The sequence below is a fragment of the Typopeltis vanoorti genome, chromosome 5 (assembly GCF_054136105.1).
Source record: "Typopeltis vanoorti isolate ZY-2024b chromosome 5, IOZ_Tvanoo_1.0, whole genome shotgun sequence".
Lineage (NCBI taxonomy): Eukaryota > Metazoa > Arthropoda > Arachnida > Uropygi > Thelyphonidae > Typopeltis > Typopeltis vanoorti.
In genome coordinates, this window is record NC_143553.1 from 6726726 (window position 1) to 6746448 (window position 19723).

General features: G+C 35.6%; 1 protein-coding gene and 1 non-coding gene across 2 annotated transcripts; both read right to left on the reverse strand.

The window, feature by feature from the left end:
* Positions 1 to 373: 373 nt before the first annotated feature.
* Positions 374 to 7568, reverse strand: LOC150106208 (serine/threonine-protein kinase pim-3-like). The gene is made up of 6 exons (XM_090393038.1): positions 7193 to 7568; positions 6947 to 7050; positions 6791 to 6838; positions 5705 to 6068; positions 3446 to 3622; positions 374 to 1129 (listed from the first exon to the last, which is right to left on the reverse strand). The coding sequence occupies exons 1-6, from the start codon at positions 7272 to 7274 to the stop codon at positions 936 to 938; spliced, it is 969 nt and encodes a 322-aa protein (XP_090249164.1). The 5' UTR covers positions 7275 to 7568; the 3' UTR covers positions 374 to 935.
* A 5888-nt stretch (positions 7569 to 13456) lies between these two features.
* On the reverse strand, positions 13457 to 13563 carry LOC150106209 (U6 spliceosomal RNA). Its single transcript, XR_016548384.1, has one exon. It is a non-coding gene; the product is annotated as a U6 spliceosomal RNA (small nuclear RNA).
* Between the last annotated feature and the right edge of the window lie 6160 nt (positions 13564 to 19723).

The following is a 19723-nucleotide window of genomic DNA, read 5'->3' on the forward strand; positions in this document are numbered from 1 at the left end:
TAAGAGACCTCATGGATAAATCTCATCTTTCCTCTTAAATTCCTAAGAAATTTGGCATTTGATTTCACATTTGTTTTTGACTTAAATTGGACTTGTGTTCCATTTCAAGTGCAGCCATTTTTTTTTTATATAAAGTTAATCAATTATTCATGTTGACTTTGGACCAAAAAAAAAAAAGTTAATTTTTATCAAAAAAAAAAAACACCTTTAAGTTCTTTTTCATGAGATAGACTGTGCATATAGCAATGCACATGTATTGTTATTTTGAAAAAAGATTTTTAAAATAAATCATGTTGGACTTTGCTTCTGTAAATTTTTTTGACATAGTTAAAATTTTCATAAAATATTCAAAAGAAACTACTCATTTAATTAATAAGTTTATTTTGAAGCTCCCTTCAATATATATTTATATATATTATTTATAAAAATACTTCTGGTTAATTTACATATGTACAAATGCAGCTTTCACACTGCAAGCAAAAGGATAGGCCAAATGAAGGCACATAACGAGCCAATCCCGGCTTTAGGCACTGCAATAGTTTCTTTTCATGCAGTCATCACATTACAGTATACAAGAATAAATTAAAATGTACATGGGAAATAAAAGAGGAACTTTGCAAATTTAGTAAGTTTATGTACACTATATACAACCAAATAAATAACCCTTGAAGCTGGCTTCAAGTGGTACATCATGTACCACGTAACTCACTCCATGCTAGTTTTTGGTCTTGGAAAAGCTGGACAGATATCCAATATCAGTGGCAGAAATAACTTGCACCTTCACCATGCTTATCAACAGGGCCTCTGTTGGGGATGCAGCGCTTATTAGCACTAGATGGAACTGCCACTCTTCCACATACACACAGAGGGAATTACCAACTCCCACTGGTTACACTAATACCTGCCGTCTAAAGCAGTCTAGAATCAAACTGTCATCAAATACTTTCTTGGCTACTTGCTGATGAGTGATCCAAAGAGTCCTGATCTATGGAAATTCGTCGTATAGGAATACTCTGACTGGTGGTACTTTCTAGAGTTGCTGACATCCATGGATGAAGAAGAATATCATCTAATGTTGGCCGTTCACATGGCCTGACAGAGAGACACTTCCTGATCAAGTCTTGACATTCTGAAAGGTCAAAAAGAAAAATTCAGTATTGAATTTTAGAAATGAAACACATGTGAAAGAATTACTTCATTTAATATTTAGTATAATAAAATTACAGGAGTGCATTACAAAGCAACTCCACTACTATCAGAAGACATTAAATTAAAAAATTTCTGAAGTAAACAGTGTAGCACAGATGAAGCTGTGTGAACTTTGATTGAAAATACTCAAGTGTACATTCCATCTACAAGATGATGTTTATGAAGACTTGCCTCTAGTTAGATGGTCTCATGCAGAAGTTTTTCTTCCTTATACAAGAGAAACTAGCCAGAAAATACTCAATGAGCATAAACAGCAGAGCATGAAGATCACAATTTTTACTAGGATAATACAGAAGTTTAAAAAAATTTGCCATGGATTCACATTAAGCCAAATGCTACTAAGAAGTATTTAACAATTTTAAGGCATGAAACACAAACATTAGATTTAGGTCCTCTGCAAATGAATTAAAATGCCATGTAAAATAGGATAAGCCTATTGAAAAATAGTTAAGGAAGACACGATATCTACTGTAATTATATGAATGCAAATTCATATAAAAACCCATTAAATTTAAAGGTCAAATTCCATCTCACAAATTCATTACTACTGCTACCCAAGAATAACACAAAATTGCATTCCAGTTGTGATAATACTAAAAACAGTCTATTTCAAAACCAGCAAGTTTATTATAAAAGCCTAATTTAGAGCATTATTGTTATTATTATTATTACATAACATCTTTTGGACCGAGGAGTCCAAAGACTCATCGAGGGGGGGGTATCTACTCCGCCTCCAGCACTTCACCACCCCCAACTACTTTCATCATCTACACCAAAAGGCATCTATCATCTCTGGAGAGCAGATATGCTACCCACTCGGCCAACCAGGTCAGCATTATTACTGTAATAATGCAAGAACCTAATTTTTACTGTTGGAGTTATCCTATTCACCCCCCCCCCCCATTTTAGACCTAACGATTTTTATTATGGCGAAGTGATCTGCCTTCTATAAAACTACTTTTGATAATAGCATGGTGTTTAATCTCATCTCCATAGTTTGTCCAGAGAATAGTTTGTTTATAGAAGGGCAGAAACTGATTTCCTAAAGGAAAACATTGATGTTCTTGTATGGAACTAGGATAATTTGCTGTTCTTCCAGATGTGTCAGATAGGGTTATATAAGCTATGCTATAACTTTTAATAAGTTCCCCCCAGCAAGTGAATTTTAAGATTAGTAGTTTTATGGAGGCAGTTCTAAGCTAGAGTCAGCTTGTCTGGCTTATGTTTAAATCCAGCCATTGTCAAGTAATATAACATAAAATTATTGAGAAACATCCTGAATAAACCTTTTTCTATCCTAATTAAATAAACCTAAGTGAAAGAGATACCAATTAGCAGTAACTAGCTTGGTATTACTTGATTCCATAACTATGTTGAAGTCTCAAAACTAGGAGAACCATTTTGAGATTTAATTATAGAAATTCTGATATTGCAAAATCAAATTTGTTGGTCACATCTCCTTTAATCAAAAGATTTTAAATGCTTTTCACTGCTCACTTTCCAAACATGATCTGTGAAAAGCATTTAAAATCTTGTTTAGCTAATCATTTGATTAGTTAAACTAGATGTGCCTAATCAATTTGATTTATAACCAGAACAGATACTTTTACACACACATACACAATTATTAGGAGGACCAATCTATATGCTGCAGACTGTTTTATCATAACTCAGAGGCAGATATCTTAAGGCTTTTTAGCACATACACAGCATAAGTGTAGATTGTTTTCCATACAAACAGAAATACATGTTTTTATCAGCATTAATAAATTTTGACTAAGTACTTTCATTATGAGATCAAGAAGCAGTCTGTCTTTTTTTTGATACTCATATACAAGACTGAACAATAGCAACTTTAAAATTTTTCCAGATAAGGAAGGTTAAATACTATTTTACAGAACATAATGCTATTTTTCTATTTATTAAGTGCAAAACAGCATAATGTTCTGTAAAAATAGTAAAAGAACCATATGTTAATGAGAAGGAGCAAACATGTTTTCATTTATTCAATAATTCATTAAAATTTTCACTTTATATTGTACACTCTTAAGGTAATCTTAAGACTAGGCAGAAGGTCAGAACAAGAACATCTCATCCTCATTACAGTTCAGAGAAATGTCAGGATCCATACATGCTATGCTGAGCAAACAATAAGATTCTCTACAAAATAGTATGGTAATAATTCTAGAAATTAAGTTTGCAAGCACTAAAAAATAAAAAAATAATATATAATTACCTGGTGATAACCTTCTGCGAAATCTAACATCTGCTCGCAAGATCTGATCATCATGTTCAAAGGGTATATCTCCACAAACCATGTCATAGAGAAGTATTCCTAATGACCACACGGTGGCGCTCCTTCCTTGGTAACGATTATGCCTGATCCATTCTGGAGGACTGTAGACGCGAGTTCCTGAAAGGGGACAAATGAAGACCTTCAGTTCCTTGGCAGTGTGCCAAAATATGTAAAAGCAGAGGAAACGTCTATTTCTTCCCTTATTCTACCCCCCCTTTTCTCCTAAAATTAGGTTCATACTTCATTCTGTGACCTTCATTCATTTCAATAAAACTACAAATGCTACTTGTCATAACCCAAAATGATTGCTTTGTTCACGGTAGTAACCAATACCCATACAACTAAAACATAAAATTTAATTACATACGCAACGCACGACAAAATAAACCACCTTGTGATCACTGTATAAATTTTTAGTAACAATTGTTCATATATTACGTTCAAAAACAAGCATGTAAATATTCCTAAAACACCAGCTAAAACTTTCCCCACAAACCTGTTCCAAGCGACACTATTTAATGACTGTTTCAGGTGAGCCGGACCTGACCTACTTGGCGGCCTCGCTTCGGCCTGTTCTTTGGAATGCGGAGCGTTCTTTACCTTGTAAGGAATGTGGCCTGACCAGCGGGAGAAGGGGGAAAGAATGGAGGAAAGGGGTGAAGCAGATGGAGGGTTGAATGGCCAAACCGTGCGCCGCGGGTGTTAACGACCCTACTGGAGAAGCGGTAGCGTCTGCTCACCACATCCCCCACCACCGACGTCGCTGAGAAGGGGGGGGGGGTGTTAAAAAAAAAAAAAAAGACAGGGGTTGAAGACAGGCTAACTCGATCGATGGCCCTGGCCAGACGCTACACTTGGCACGAAGCCAAAACACTGTCTACATATGCTAGGAGAAATGGGGTGTCCTGTTTTAGGGGAAAAAATAGCTTTCCTTCTACAGTTTAAATATAAACTGATAAGACAACAGCAACTTATTCTATTGTTCGTTATTATTAATTACCAATAATAATAACAACCGTGTTTTTACCAATTTTTTTTTTTTTTTTTTTTTTGTTCCAAAAGCAGGCTTTTTTTTTTCTGAGATTCCGGTTTCACATGACCAAAGCAAACTCTTAAAATGAAACTAACATAACACCAATAATCCTGTAAGGGTCCACCACGTGAGTAGAATACAGCTAAAAAAATTGAGTCAGACCATTTTTGGGGCGCGACTGTCCTAATGTAGCAACAGACAAGAGCCAAATGCGATATATCCTTTAGGCTCATTTCTGCGTCTGCTACTTCCTATCTGCTATAATTACACCTCGCCAAGACGAACGCGTCATGGTGCCAACTAAATTTACATCTCGCCTCCTGCACTTGTGACGCCACATATCCCCGACGGCTGACATTCCCGAGTTAGGCCAAACTATTTTTAAGCGGCTCTCATTGTCGAATCTATTGTAAAAATGGTACAGAAAGTTGCTGGTCTGCAATATAAGTAAATGATCGTGATGAAAAGATGAGGAGTAACACAATAAAATCAACCATCCATAAGCCCTAGATCCTTTAAGGTTTTTTTTTTTTTAATCGATGGCATAGAGGAGAAAAATCATACGATGAGCTAAGGTATTAAATGCTTTTGTATACATTTCATCATCAGTTATGCGGCCCCATTTGCAATTATAACTTGTTAAAACTGACATTGATACTTTTATTACTTTTATTCCAAAAGATACTGTTATGACTGTCAGCGACTCCGGATTTGTAATAGTCAGCCATTAGGTGGTAAAAGATCAGTTTACCAAACACTAGAAGCCCAACTATTTAGCTGCGAGTGATATACATAATTATGACGCGAGTCTCAAGGTCGTATGAGTGCCACAGGATCAAAATTTTATCAATTAAAAACCTTGACTTAACTGCTTTCATATCAAATGCTATGTTATCACGATGTTATCTTGTTCTTCGCTCGACCAGCTATAGTGTTCATATAAATTGCACTCAAATTCTCGAGTTTTTATTTGCATATGCAAATACTGTAACAGAGGCCATATAATATTTCAAAAATTCATTACCAAATAAAAAAATAATAATAATAAATTACAACTGAGTACACCACAAACTCCTCGAAACTATTTTTTGAAATTCATAGAATTCTAGTTCTAATGAATTCCAAATTATTCAACAAAAACAAAACTGAACTAAAGAAAAACTTACCATCAAAATCTGTATATACGGTATCCTTTAAATATGCACCAGAACCAAAATCGATAAGCTTTAGTTGCAATGTTTTCAAGTCCACCAATATGTTTTCGTCTTTTATATCCCGGTGAATGACTCCGGCCTTATGACAGGCGATCACAGTATCCACCACTTCGCGAAAAAACAAACGCGATAAGTTTTCATCTAACACACCTTTCTCAGTGATGAAATCAAAAAGATCTTTCACAGGTTCAGGTCGCTCCATGATGATGATGTATGAATCTGCACGTTCATACCAATCCAGCAGTGTAATCACTCCAGTTATAAAGGACACCTTTCTTAATAAGCATATCTCCAAAGGAATTCGGCTGCCATTTAGCTATAAAGAAAAGAAAAAGTTGTTTATTAACCATATTCAAAATGAGATGCATGTATTGCAAAATAAATGTGGTATTAAAAGAAGTTTATATTAAAAATATTTCTCGATACTAATCACCTGGTTGTACTTTTTTATTTTTATTTTTTATTTTTTTTTGGGATGTACATTTTGCGTGTGTCAATAGTTTAAATCACCACCCACTAAAATGTTAACTCCCACGCTGAACAACCTACGCAGTCGACGTGTCACTAAGTGGACGCCCGATTTGTCTGGCAAGAGATCATATGCAGTTTTAAAAGTACATTACTTTAAAAATTGTTTTATTATAACACTGAATTTCTGTAAACTGAACTAAATTTAACCGCTCAATTACTCACGCAATCATTTCAACTGGGATTTCATTAATAATGAGCTGAAAACTTCATCTCGTTTCGACGCTAATCAAACGTGGTATTAGTAACACATTAGGTTCCCTCAACTATTAGACGCGTACTCAAATGAAAAACGTCGTATTATCAGATTTATTTTTCAATCAACATGCAGCTCACTACAAATAAAAAGGGCCAAATATGAGAACACAATGTTTGTTGACAGAGGGCCACCCCAACCGATAAGCGGCAGGCGCTTCTAGTCGCACCACACAAGACGCCAACGGCTGCAGTTTTAACCGTTAAAGAGAAACGATTATTTTATAAAGGCACGAAAAAAAAAAGTCTTCTTACCTGTCCCCAGTCTGTAACTTTCTCTTTTGCCACATGTTTGACAGCAACCTAAAAATAAAAACTATAATCAGTTTCATTCCTAATAAGCAATTAAAGAAAAATGCGCACAATCGCTATAAAAAACCATTACTTTCCATATGCGTATAGTATACTTACGGGAGTGTTGTCTCTCAATCTTGTTCCTGCATACACAGTACCAAATCCTCCAGTCCCTAATACTTGTCCGAGCCGATACGCTCTTTCGAAGGGTTCTTTTATTACTAGAAAATATACAAACAAACAAACTGCTGTGATACAGTTGGGAAAAAACATTTTTTACATGTTGGTAGTGAAAACATATTCGGAAACAATGTGCGGTTGGATAGATAGAGAGAGAACAAAATGTACAGATTTGTTAGATACCTGGGCGTTCTTTCTCGATGTTTGAACCACAGCTAGACGAACTTGACAACACATTAAAAGCTGGAATCTTGCGTCCAAGCATTATCCAGTTGAGGTGAGACTGACGACGGAGAGCTAAAAGTATATATAGTAATAGCGATCTTCGGTGTACGAGCTAATATAATCACGCACTGACACAACACGTACACGTATCACCACCACGAACTTCCTACTACAATTTGAGAATATGAACGTTGACCGAAGAATAAAGTTTATATGTAACCTGTATCAATACGCGCCTAGGCGGGATTTTACTTTCCAGGGATATGAATTCAATACAGATAATCTTTAAATTACAACAATTTTATATAGATTTGTTAATATTTCAACTCATATCGTCAAAAGTTACAAAAGTATGCCTTAATCTTGTTTATATTTATTGAAAACAGATTGGAACTACTTTTACGCGCACAACGCCACGTAACAGAAGAGAATTAGGAACTGTGCGTGGTATGATAATAGCGCCTACATCAACCCGCCAAAAGGACCCAATCACACTCTCGGTCTGAAAACGAATAGCCAATCACAAGATAGTTTATGTTTACAAATGACGCTAGTCAACACAGCAATGGCTGTGTCCATTTAACGTAGGTTAGCGTCATATTAACTACGTTTGGAATGAAAAGCTGTACGTTAAACGTGAAGTAATACGAAATTTGTTGTGGGCACCAGTGGAATTTCCCACAAAGAAGAAATGTCTTAATAAATTACTTTAAAATATAAAACACTATGATGTGTTTAAAATTTAGATTTGATCAATTAAGATTAAATTTGTTAAGCAAATAATTAAATTTCTGACATATATTCATTAACAAAATCAACCATAAAAAAGTTCTGTATTTCTAGCTGTATATGTTGGAGGATGAGTATGTGTGTGTAAGGTGTTTACGTCAACATATCATGTAGAATTACAACCCCCCCCCTTCCCAATCAGAATACCATATCAGATGCACAATTACATATTTTTGAATGTGTAAAACAATACTGAGAACGGCAATTAAAGTAATTAAAACTGAATAAAAAATAAAACTAACAGCAAAGTATAACGTATTTGTTATGGTTTGGTTTGTTCTTTAAAAAAAAAAAAAAAAGCTATATATAAATGAACGATAGGAAATTGATAAACGATAGGTTATTGTTTTGTTATAATCCAATAAACAAAAGTGGAATTGCATATGTAAAAAATAATAACGAAATAATACTAAATCAATTTTTAAAAAACAGTTATAAGCGAAGCTAAGAGAAACGCGGTAGCGCACTGTGCCATGTGCTAGTGTTGACACACAAGATTGCCATGAGGTACTACGCTGACAGCAGCGCCCTCTACCGGTGTTAAAACTATATGATATCGCTACAAATATTGACTATTTTTGCAGGAGCGTTTCATGAGCAGTGGGAAAAGTACGAGTTCGTAAAGTAAATAAGGGGAAAAGACGAAAACAGAAGGATTAATTTAAAAAAATCCCATCAAAATAGTGCCTCTTCTAATCATTACACGTAACATTGTGAGAAAACACCTCTTTATTCTCATTATCGGTGCCTGGTAAAAAACAAACATCTTCTTCTTCTTCTTTCACTCTGCCTTATCCCATGTTAAACGGGGTCGGCAAAAAACAGACATTATTATCAATAATAGAAGTGAGGTGCAGAAGAGAAACAAGAGTCTTTTTAGGTTACTTGCATTCCCCCCCCCTCTTCATAACTATCTAATAAAATTAAAAAGATCAATATAAAATAGAAGCAGTTTAAGCAAAATAAAAATCAATTTATTTATTTATATGTACCCGAAATACTGTTGATATTTGAATAAAGAACTTATTTGGAATATATCGAGAATGGGTTTTGTATTCAGCATAGCATTGACCGAGTTTCAGAAAAGCAATATGTTGCAGTTTACAAATTTTAGTACCTCCATATCAGTATTAGAATTTCCTAAGTGGCGTACTGAAACGCGTTACAATATGCTTCTGTTCGTGATGTGATTTTCTTATTATACGGGTATCTCCATCGAGTCAGAAGACTCATCGCGGAAGACCTAAACTATATACACAATATCTATTATACCTCTTCTTAAACTCATTTACAGACGAAGCACTCAACTGAGTCAGGCAATGCATTCGCTACTCTCCAAACAAAAAATCTAATCCTCACACCCTTGTTAACCACACTCTTACTTAATTTACAGGGATGACCTCTTGTTTTCTCACCATTATCCAACTGCTGAAATATTTCCCCTACATCAATATTATAAAACCTTTTAGTAATTTAAATGTTTCTATCATATATATATATCCCCTCTTAACCTATCAGCTAATCTCTGTAATCCACAAACTCTCAATGTAAAGAGCATTCCTTACACCACTCACAAACTTAGTCACTCTCCTCTGAATGTAATAATAATAAGCAAGTAATCCTATGAACTATCTTGGACACCTTAGTAATGTGTATTCTGAACTTCAACTCCCTATCCACTAATACTCCCAAGTCCCTAGCCTCATCAATCTATTGGAGTTTGTTCCATCAATGTGGTGCACAGCTGGTAATCTTTTAATCCCAAAATGCATAACTTTACACTTTTCCACACTGAATGACATCCATTACCTTTTTCCCATTTTGCCAGCTTATTTAAATTATCCGCAAACTCTCTAGATCAGCTTGGTTAATTATTAGGCTGCACAACTTTGCATCATCAGCAGAACAATTGAACATCTCCCTTCAAGTAATTTCCTATATCATTTATGCAAATTAAACAATATCGGCCCAAGCACACCACTGGTCACCTGCTTCATCCTGGACTCTGCTCCTCCATACACTACTTTTTGGTATCTCTCCATGAGCTGTTCTCTTATCCATATCACCAGTTTAGTATCCATCCCCCATTTGTTTTAATTTGAGTAACAATATTCCATGGAATATCCTGTCAAAAGCCTTAGCAAATTCCAGAAGTACCACTGCGTAGCCATTTCCCCTGTCCAATACAGTTGTCACTTTATTATAAAAAGTTAATAAATTACTAAGGCAGGACCAACCTTTAACAAAACCATGTTTTCCCCATAGAGTATCATATTCTGATCCACCCATTATTGAATTCTGTCCTTAACCAACTTTTCCAATACTTTTACCACCACTCCCGAGATGGTCATTGGTCTGTAATTTGCTACTGCAGTCTTAGAGCCTCCTTTATGCAAAAGGAACTATTTTACCTTCTTTTCACTCCCTAGGGACTATATTAGAGCTCAAATTTAAGTTAAACAGCCAAGTAAGAGGCATTGACAATTCATTCGCACATTCACGCAACACCCGAGCTGATATTTCATCTAAACCATCTACAGCAGTGTTTGCATTTAAATTCTGCAATATCCTAAGTACTTCTGATTCATTAACCTGAATTCTCATATCAGTTATTGCCACATAAACCACAGAAATATCCTCACTCGGGTGACAAACTTTTGAAAAGTGATCACTCAGTAACTCTACTATTACATATATGATTCAATCACCTTGATACCATCAGCACTCACTAAAGTTATCTTTCCAAAGTCATTCTTCCTTTTACTTGCCACGTAGCGAAAGAATTCTTTGGAATTTCCTTTGATCCACTTGGCTAAGGTCGTCTCATAATCTGATTTAGCTTTCCTTGCTATGCTGGTAACCTTTCTAGCCTGAGCTTCGTACTGCTCATGAGTGTACTGATCACCTTTCTCCTTGAAAATTCCCTAAGTGCTACAAGACGGATTTTTATTATTTTTGATACAAAATAATAATAGGATTGTTATATAGGATTGTCGATGATAAAATTAAATATTACAAGTAAATATAAATAAATTAATAAATATATTTATAATCGAGAAAAATTGGGGGTATTGCAGTTCCTATGCACGAGCCGTCCCTGTCCCTTCATAAGTATCTCTCTCTTATACTCAATCTTTACAATTTTAGTTTCCCTGCCCAATTACTTCAACTTGTTCAGAAAACAGCAACTGCTTCAAACGTTTATGACCTTCCATGTTCAGATGCAACCCATCTCTTGCATCCAGGTCTCTTTTGTCTTCAAACACACTCCAGACATCAACAAATTCCAGACCCTCTTTTTCTTCATATCTTGCAAATCATATCATTCATTATTATCGCTCTTCTACTTAGCTCATAATTATCAAAACGAGGCAGCACAGACACTATTTTCCCTCTGACACTTTTCTTCTTTGCGATATCTAACAATGTTCTTAAATTCTTTGCTACCGATTAATACTACCACTCAGGTCATTTGTGTCCACCATCATCTCTTCTGCATCTTGCCCTCCCTTTATCGCAAAAGTCACTCTCTCTCTATTGTTCCACCAGACAAGCACTCCTCAGGCATTCTACTCTCTATACCCTTAATCATTGAATCACCATATATTATACCACTTTATATACCATTATACCACTCATAACTTCATTCACACCCAAACAAGCGTCTCTCACACCCTTCTTTTCTACATCACTCTCCCAATTTCATTACTTTCCCTCATCACGCTTTTTCTTACTCCCTCACTCTCACAATATCTCATTTCTTCTCGACCTCTTGTGCTTTCATTCTGTTGACCCCTTATCACTTCCATTCTCTTCATTACTCCATCATTCACCAAATTCTCTCTCTCTCTCTCTCTCTCTCGCTTACCTAATCCTGATCTAGTTAGCTCAGATAAAGTAGTCTTAATGGTCCTATTTTTTTTATTCATCACTCTCAACTTAGTCTTCATATCCTGCACCTTTTTCCTGAGCACTTCCAATTCTTCTTGCAGGAGATGAAGTTCAGACATTTTACTACGGGAAAAGAACGATGAGCTCTTCTGACAAGAATCTTGATCTTTAATGATAGTTAGAGAATCGGCAGAAGCAGCACTTGTTGAGCAGTTAACTGATACCCCACTCCTCTTCGATTTAGAAATCGGAATAGACACGAGAGCTGATTTGCTATCAAGTGTCGATGATTCCTCCTGCTCTGTACCAACATTGAACTGATTCCACGTCCTTTAGTTGCTGCTTATTGAACTTACGTTCACCGGAACGAGCTACAGAAGGCATCCATATGTATTATTCTTTATCTTAGGACGAGCACCATGAGAAGAACAAGCAACAGGTGATCCAAATGGCAAGGCGCAAAGCTAGATGTCAGTTATATCCTGTGTACTATTATAATATAATGCAGATGTCGTAGAACAAGGAACTAAAGACTGTGCATCACCACTAGAACTTGGTACTCCGAGAATAGACTGGATGTTGTATAATCCAACATTGGTAGAAAAGGGTAAGCGACTGGTAACTGGAGCTAACGTAGGACCCCAAGATATGTCCTCATGAGATATCGGAACTATGTTACTGCGGATTGCACCCTTCAGATTACTACACAGATGTGAAACAACAGGTGTCACCGCATTCTGTATACATGGAGAGAACTCCTGAGATATAGTATGATGTCCACTTGATTCAGGAACATGAGCTTGTGGACGAGTTGATGCTGGTAACATCCGCTTAAATTCACTACCATCTGACTTTATTTCCCTACTAATATCTTCAAATAATGATGATACTGGCTCTCAACATTACTCTGATTCAAGTTACCAAGCGATCTTTTATCGAGTCCTTTCTTTTTCTTCCTTGCCTGCGGCAATATTGCTCTACTCGAGTGTCGTTCAGCACTGGTTGGTAAATGCTGATGAGAGTGCAAAGACACTATTCATTATTTCCCTGTCGCACTAGACCAGAAACACTCCGGTATTTGCCTATGGCCTCAATTAAACCATTCAGTTCTCTGCTGTTTTTAAAAGCGTAGAAAGCTGGTCTTTCGAAACCTTAATTTCACTTTGTACGTAAAGCTAACAATTGCTTTCAGATCACCGAATTTCATATGATTCAAAATAACAATGGAATGTTTATAAGGATTTTCAAGAAATAAGCTGGAAAGGAATGAACCTGACGCAGACAACAATATTGTGCCAATACTGCTAACATATTCGGCTGATGATTAGTCGACTTCAAAACAAATATGCTGAGATTTCATATTATTAGTTTAAATTCAGTTAGCTGTTTCTTCAAAAGCAGTCTTCACAATAGATACATATACTTTCAAACTCAAATCACCATTATATAGCAGGATTCTGATACTTATATTGAGTATTCCTTAACTACCAACGACAGAATACCGACAGCTGATACATATAACGTACGCACACACAAAAAAAAAAAAAAGTGGAACGCTTCACCATTTTGCGTGTCATCTTTGCGCAGGGGCCATGCTAATCTTCTCTGTATCGTTCCAATTTTAGTATATGTACTGCTGAAGCAAGTACAATTAACACTCACTATAGGTTTTAGTTCACTATAGGTTTTCGATTAGAGGGGTTAATCTATTTTATTTTATTTTTTTGTTTCGGCCGATTTCAAGCAGTCTATCTTCGGCATAGCGATTTAAGGTTTTTGTTTTCCCCAGCTCTGCTTTATAAAAGACCACAACTCATGAAAATCGACACCTGTGCAGGGGATATGCAGTTAAATATGATAACATGCACTGGGTTAGGATCAGGGTTAATAATCAGGGTTAGAAAATATAACCTATTATCTAACATGCCGAGGGAATGAACGCAATGTCGATGATCGCGAAAGATGAAGAATTAACTTATTTCTGATAAATTAGGATTAAATTAGTGCCATCCTGAGGGGGGGAGATACTCCTTTTGGGGGATGAAAAGACATTAAAGGATTTATTTTTTATAAGAAAAAATTAAAATAAATAAAAATGTAAAATAATAATCATAATATAGTTAAGTTAAACTCTTATTTTCCAGATTTCATTTTTGAAAAGCGTATTAAAAGAGCAATTGAAATAGTCCTCACAGTGATCCCATTTAAATTGCATTCATAATCATAGCGTAGAAGTTTGTTAGATGTCTGGTATACAATAAGTATAAGGAAATGAAAAGAAAGAAAGTATTCATTTCGAGTAAAACTACTGACAGCATAGGATTGTCTGAGTTGGCAACTTTTGTGAGCCTTTTAGCGGTGTGGATGGAAAGCGTTTGACGTCAAGGGGCCGATGTTTTTTTTTTTTTTTTTTTTTTTTGAAAAAGTGAAGACTATCTTATCACTAGACGCCAATTTTCAGTCTCTTGAAATCAAAACTGAAAGCAGAATTTTAGTGCTAGGAGTAACTTGAGAAATTAGTTATTATTAAACGCACAAAGGATCGAAACAGTAATTTAATATTATGGTTCAGTACGCAGTACTTCGTTGAATACTTTTTCGTTACTTTATTAATTAAAGTAAGAGAGTAGAAGTAGAATATATTGATAAATACATTGTTTCTGGAAAGGGAAAAACAACGGCGCCTTTATTTTATTTATTTTCTACGTAGTAAATATTTCTCATAGATAATGATGTTTAAGTTTGCTTTGAGGTGTTTTTGGAAAATATTAAGTCATGAGTGTTGATCACGGACTGTTATGCGAAAGCGCGCGCACACACACGTAGTGTTCATAGATGCTACTTTACGATATACCATATTTCTCATTTGAAAATATAAAATTGCAAACATCAGTTGGATAAAATTGCTTAGCAATTCTGTATTATACCAAATGTTGGTCAGATGTGCCTTTTGTGATAAGTCGTTTTCAAGAGTTTTGAATAATAATGTGATCTGTAGCTCTATTCAATGTTATTGCAAAAAAAAAATTACCAAATATATTAAATAACAGAATTATGAACACACACAATTACTAAGACTTGGATCCAAATTCGATGAGCACGCTAAAAGCTTGCGTTGTTTACATTTTATATAAATTATCAAATCACATTCAGAAAGGTAAATTAGTAAGACTATGAATTGTTAATTGCCTGCGTTTTCCTACAGATATGGGCATTTCGTATCGATTAAGGCAGAATTTCCGAATAGACAAATGTTCTCACCTTCATATGAGCCTGGCTAACTAACTGGCCTTCAACTTTCTTGTAAAACCTTTACTTTCATATCAATTTCCCTCTTTTATTTAAAAGAGGGAAATTGAACTGAGGTCTTTCCAGTCGAGGGACACGTCTCATTGCAGCTCTACAAAAGTATTATTATGATTACAATATTATGTGACAGTAAATATTAGAATTGTTCACAATGGTTTCGCATTTTGAAATACCTTAGAACTATGGGAGCAAGAATTTATTAAGCTCTAATTTAAAGAGGATTTCGAGAACAAATAAAACGAGTCAAAGCGCAATTTGATGTCGAAAGAAATTTTTATCGACTGCAACTTTCTGAATAGCCTAAATTGATATCATTATCAAAAAAAGCATGTTATCTGTTTTACATGCTTTTTTTTTTACATGCAAGAGAGAGAGAGAGAGGAGTCACTTTAATGTACAGTAGCCCAGAAGTAATCAAGAATAAGAAAACAACCAGAAATCTCTTCATTAAATCAGTTATAATCAAATTTTGGAATTGAAGTGTCAGACAGTCAATTAAAGTCAGAGAAGTTTATAATTTTAAGTAAGAAGTTTTTAAATAAAAAAGAACCATAAAAGATTATTCATCTTGATATCGAAATATTCAGACAAGAGTAAACTGTACATGTTTTTTTTTTTTTTAAATACCAAGAAGAAATTAAAGTTTGAGCCATGAAATGTCTAAACTAATTCCAAAGTTATTACTAGCTTACAAGATCTTCGGATGAGGTGCCCTAGCATTGAACTACTTAAAAGATTTGTGAGAAGAATATGTAAAGCATATTTTAAAGGTTATTTTAGATAGTTCAGAAACCCTGATCTGTAGGCTGAACAACATAGAACTCATAAGAATACCTTAACCCATCCACAGAAGGAATGTATTAGAGGTTTGCAACTCATCATGGCAGAAATCACATGCATATTGAAAACATAACATCAACAACATGAGGATTCGAACTCATAGCTTTTTGGATGAAAAGTTCAGAGCAAAGAATTTGTCCACTCGGGCTCTCTGTAAATCATAATCATTGCGATTCAGTATGTAAACATGTATTGTGGCACTGAGAAAAATACTTAAACACGCTTGTAATGCCAATATTTTGTTTGGTCCCAGCGATAGAGTTTGGGAGGCAATTATAAAACGTTCAGGAATGACCGATCCAGCTCATGCAGTGCCCGTCCTACATCGCTTTGCACCATCCGCTGAGAATCGCAACTCTTTCTGGCAACGTATTCCGCGCTTCAATGAGAAATATTTCATTTCCTTATTGCACGAATTCTTATGAATAACCTTCCTCTGGTCTTTCCTATCTTACCGTGTAATGAGAATTCCTTCCCCAACTTCTGTTTCTATTGTTCTCTTCCAAAGTCTGCAATCTACAGTCCCTCAATTTGTCCACATAGTCAACATTCCTCAATTGTAAAATTCTTAGTTATTGACATTTGAACTCTCTAAATTCAGATGACCAAATCTGAGCACGGCAATTTAAAGACGTTCAGTCCATTTCTTTGTTGTAACATAATAGTATCCTTATCATTATTTCAGAAATTCTCTATGTCGTTTACTAATTTTGTTACGTGTCCCTGGAACTTCAAATTCCCTATCAACAATCCCTCCGAAATCCCTTGCTTCCTTTCCACTAAATTTTCAACAATATAGCATGTTGCACTCTGCTTGTTCAAAGTGCCAAACCTTACACTAACACTGACCAGATCACCCCCCTCCCCTCACCATACTTTTCCTCTCACAGCGCCAACCTAGCTAATGAGTCCTTCTGAAACGATACGACGGCTGCGATAAGTTGCATAATTCTCCACAACTTTGTGCAAACAACTGAATGTCGCTCTTTAAACTAGATGCTATATTATCAATATATAAATTAAACAGCAGCAGTGGCCCCCAGCACAGAACCCTGTCTCACTTGTGACACAGAGTTCTGTGCTGAGACATCACACCCGCCATATGAAACATGTTCATATGTATGTTAGCATCAAAGAGCAATAATGTAAAATTTCATGTTATACTAACTTCCTATTGAAAATTTTCTTCCAAATTAATCTTTCAGGACTCCAACATTGCTAGATCATACTGCTGTCTTCCAAGGTACTTCTAACTCCTCAATCCACCTAAATCTTGGTCTTCTTTTGGTTCTAGAATCAAGAACTTACTTTGCTAATCTTTCATTTCCCATTCTATTTAAGTGACCACCAGTTTAAAAAAACTTCCAGGAATGACTCATCCAATTCATGCAGTGCCCTTCCTACATCGCTTTGCACCACCTCAACACATTTCTGAATACTAACAATTATTACAAATATTTAATTTCAATTCACATCCTCGCAATTTAAATACTAACATGAATACGTTTGCCAAATCGTGAAATATTATAGTATATAACGTTTTTCCACTTCCTTCGGTACCTTATTGTATTATGTAATCAAATTGCCAAAGCAAAGCAAGACATTCATTTAACAATTCATGTTAAATGCTGACTACCAGAGATTCTTTTCTCATCAAATCAAATATCGTGTGTTCTAACCCTAACCAACTACTCCAATCCTTTCACTCCATAAACACAGGCTGGTCAGTAGTTAGATTTCTCTGTTTCGGAACCCCTCCCCCCCCCACTTTGTATAGCGGTACTATTACTTTTCGTTACAATTCTGTTCTTTGACTGACAGCAAGATGCCTTCATATTTTTTTCCTTCTACCCTTGAACCAGTCGATACATTTCCAATGGCATGAAACACGCTTATAGAAGAGTCATTGAATACCTTCTGTCACATACCTTGCTACCATAATTAGCAGCTATGGCACAGTTTCGTAGTCATCCTTTCATTTACCGGATACGTAAACTAAAGAACTGTTTAGTACGTTACTCAGTTAGCGGTGCATGTATTTTTTTTTTTTTTTCATATTCTAATTTCTTCTTTCTCACCAAACTTTCCACTTTCCTAGTCCGTATTTTATATTCATCATGCAACTGCTGACCACCTTCCTGTATTCCTTCTGTGAAGGTATACAGGAAGGTGGTCAGCAGTTGATGACTTTATTAGTCATCATAAGTCCCTCATGCTAGTGAAGATTCCGATGCTGTTGCCCGAGTATAGAAGCTAACATGCAGTCTCCTATTCTGGAGTTCTTCCACATTTGTTGTTCTTATTGTCCTTCCATGTTAGTACTGCATGATACTCTCTCTGACAGGAGGGAAATGGGCACATCTGTGATATAATCAGTCAACTTTCTATTGTATAAAAAGCAGGAATATGTTTGAATACCATTCATTTAATTATATAAGGTCATCAGAAATGTATGCTAGTCTCTTATAAAAGTAAACTTCTCTGTTCCACTTACAACAATTTATACGTCATACACATTTATATATTACATTGCAGGAGAATGCATTCTGAAGGCTCAGATAAAATCAGGAACTTAGAAAGGGCTGTTTACATCCGGTTTCATAGTCTTGGGAAGAAGGCGAGTGCTGACTCATTTAACAGTGACATGAATGAATGGTGGATAACTATAATTACACCTGACTTTGGTCTTCAGAAACACCACGTCGAGGTCAGTTGAAAGTGGGTACAGATCTGCATGTTCACCGAATATTTTTATTTCTTTTCTCTTCGGCGACACTCGTTCATCCGCAATAACACTGATTTGAGATGCTAACAGACTCTGAAATACCCAACTCGATTTTTCTGTTAGACGGAAAGGAAAAATCAGTGTTGTGGCACCAACAGATTCTATCTCATATCACTAGCATTAGAATGGGCGGGGTAGTCGATGAGTTAGTCTCTCTTTAACCTTGTGGTCTAAATAACTTACAGATCATCTCGCATGTGTTTGTTGTCTTCGCTTCTTTGCGCTTGATTGGCGTTTTCTGTCACAAACACGAGCTGATTATTCTTGTTCTGTTCCTTCCCTTGTAATGTTGAATACCCAAAGTTCTTTTGTGTTCAGTGTCCAAAATCGGTACATATTTTCAATCTCTGTTAAATTTTCACTTTTAAGAACCTTGCAGAGGTTTCTTAACATTGACGGAAGTGCATTTTGTGAAACATTGACTTGAATTCTACCAATCCAAGTTAGCAAATTTCATATTACAAAATGCCACATTGGGATGTTTAGATCGGTTTAAAAATAATAAACTGGTTCTATCTGCCAGCACAACTTGCAGATAGAAGCAATTTATGAGTGTTTAACTTCAGTCCTTTACACATTAATGTCGAGTTCACTATATTCATTCACTAGGGGTCAGAAGTAGTTAACATATTTCAGACACCACTTTTGCTACAATTCCATCTTCATGTTGTGTTCTCAGTGGTGACCCGAAATCTATATAATATTCCACTGCTACTGGAAGTTAGTCCAGGTTCCAAGTGAAAAGCTCCAGCATCTAAAAATATCCATTATATTCTTAAGCTGTTAATAGATAAATAAATGTATAAAATCCCCGAGATTAAAACAGTACTATTTCTGGTGTAGACTGACATTCGTGGAACACTGTGTAGCATGTT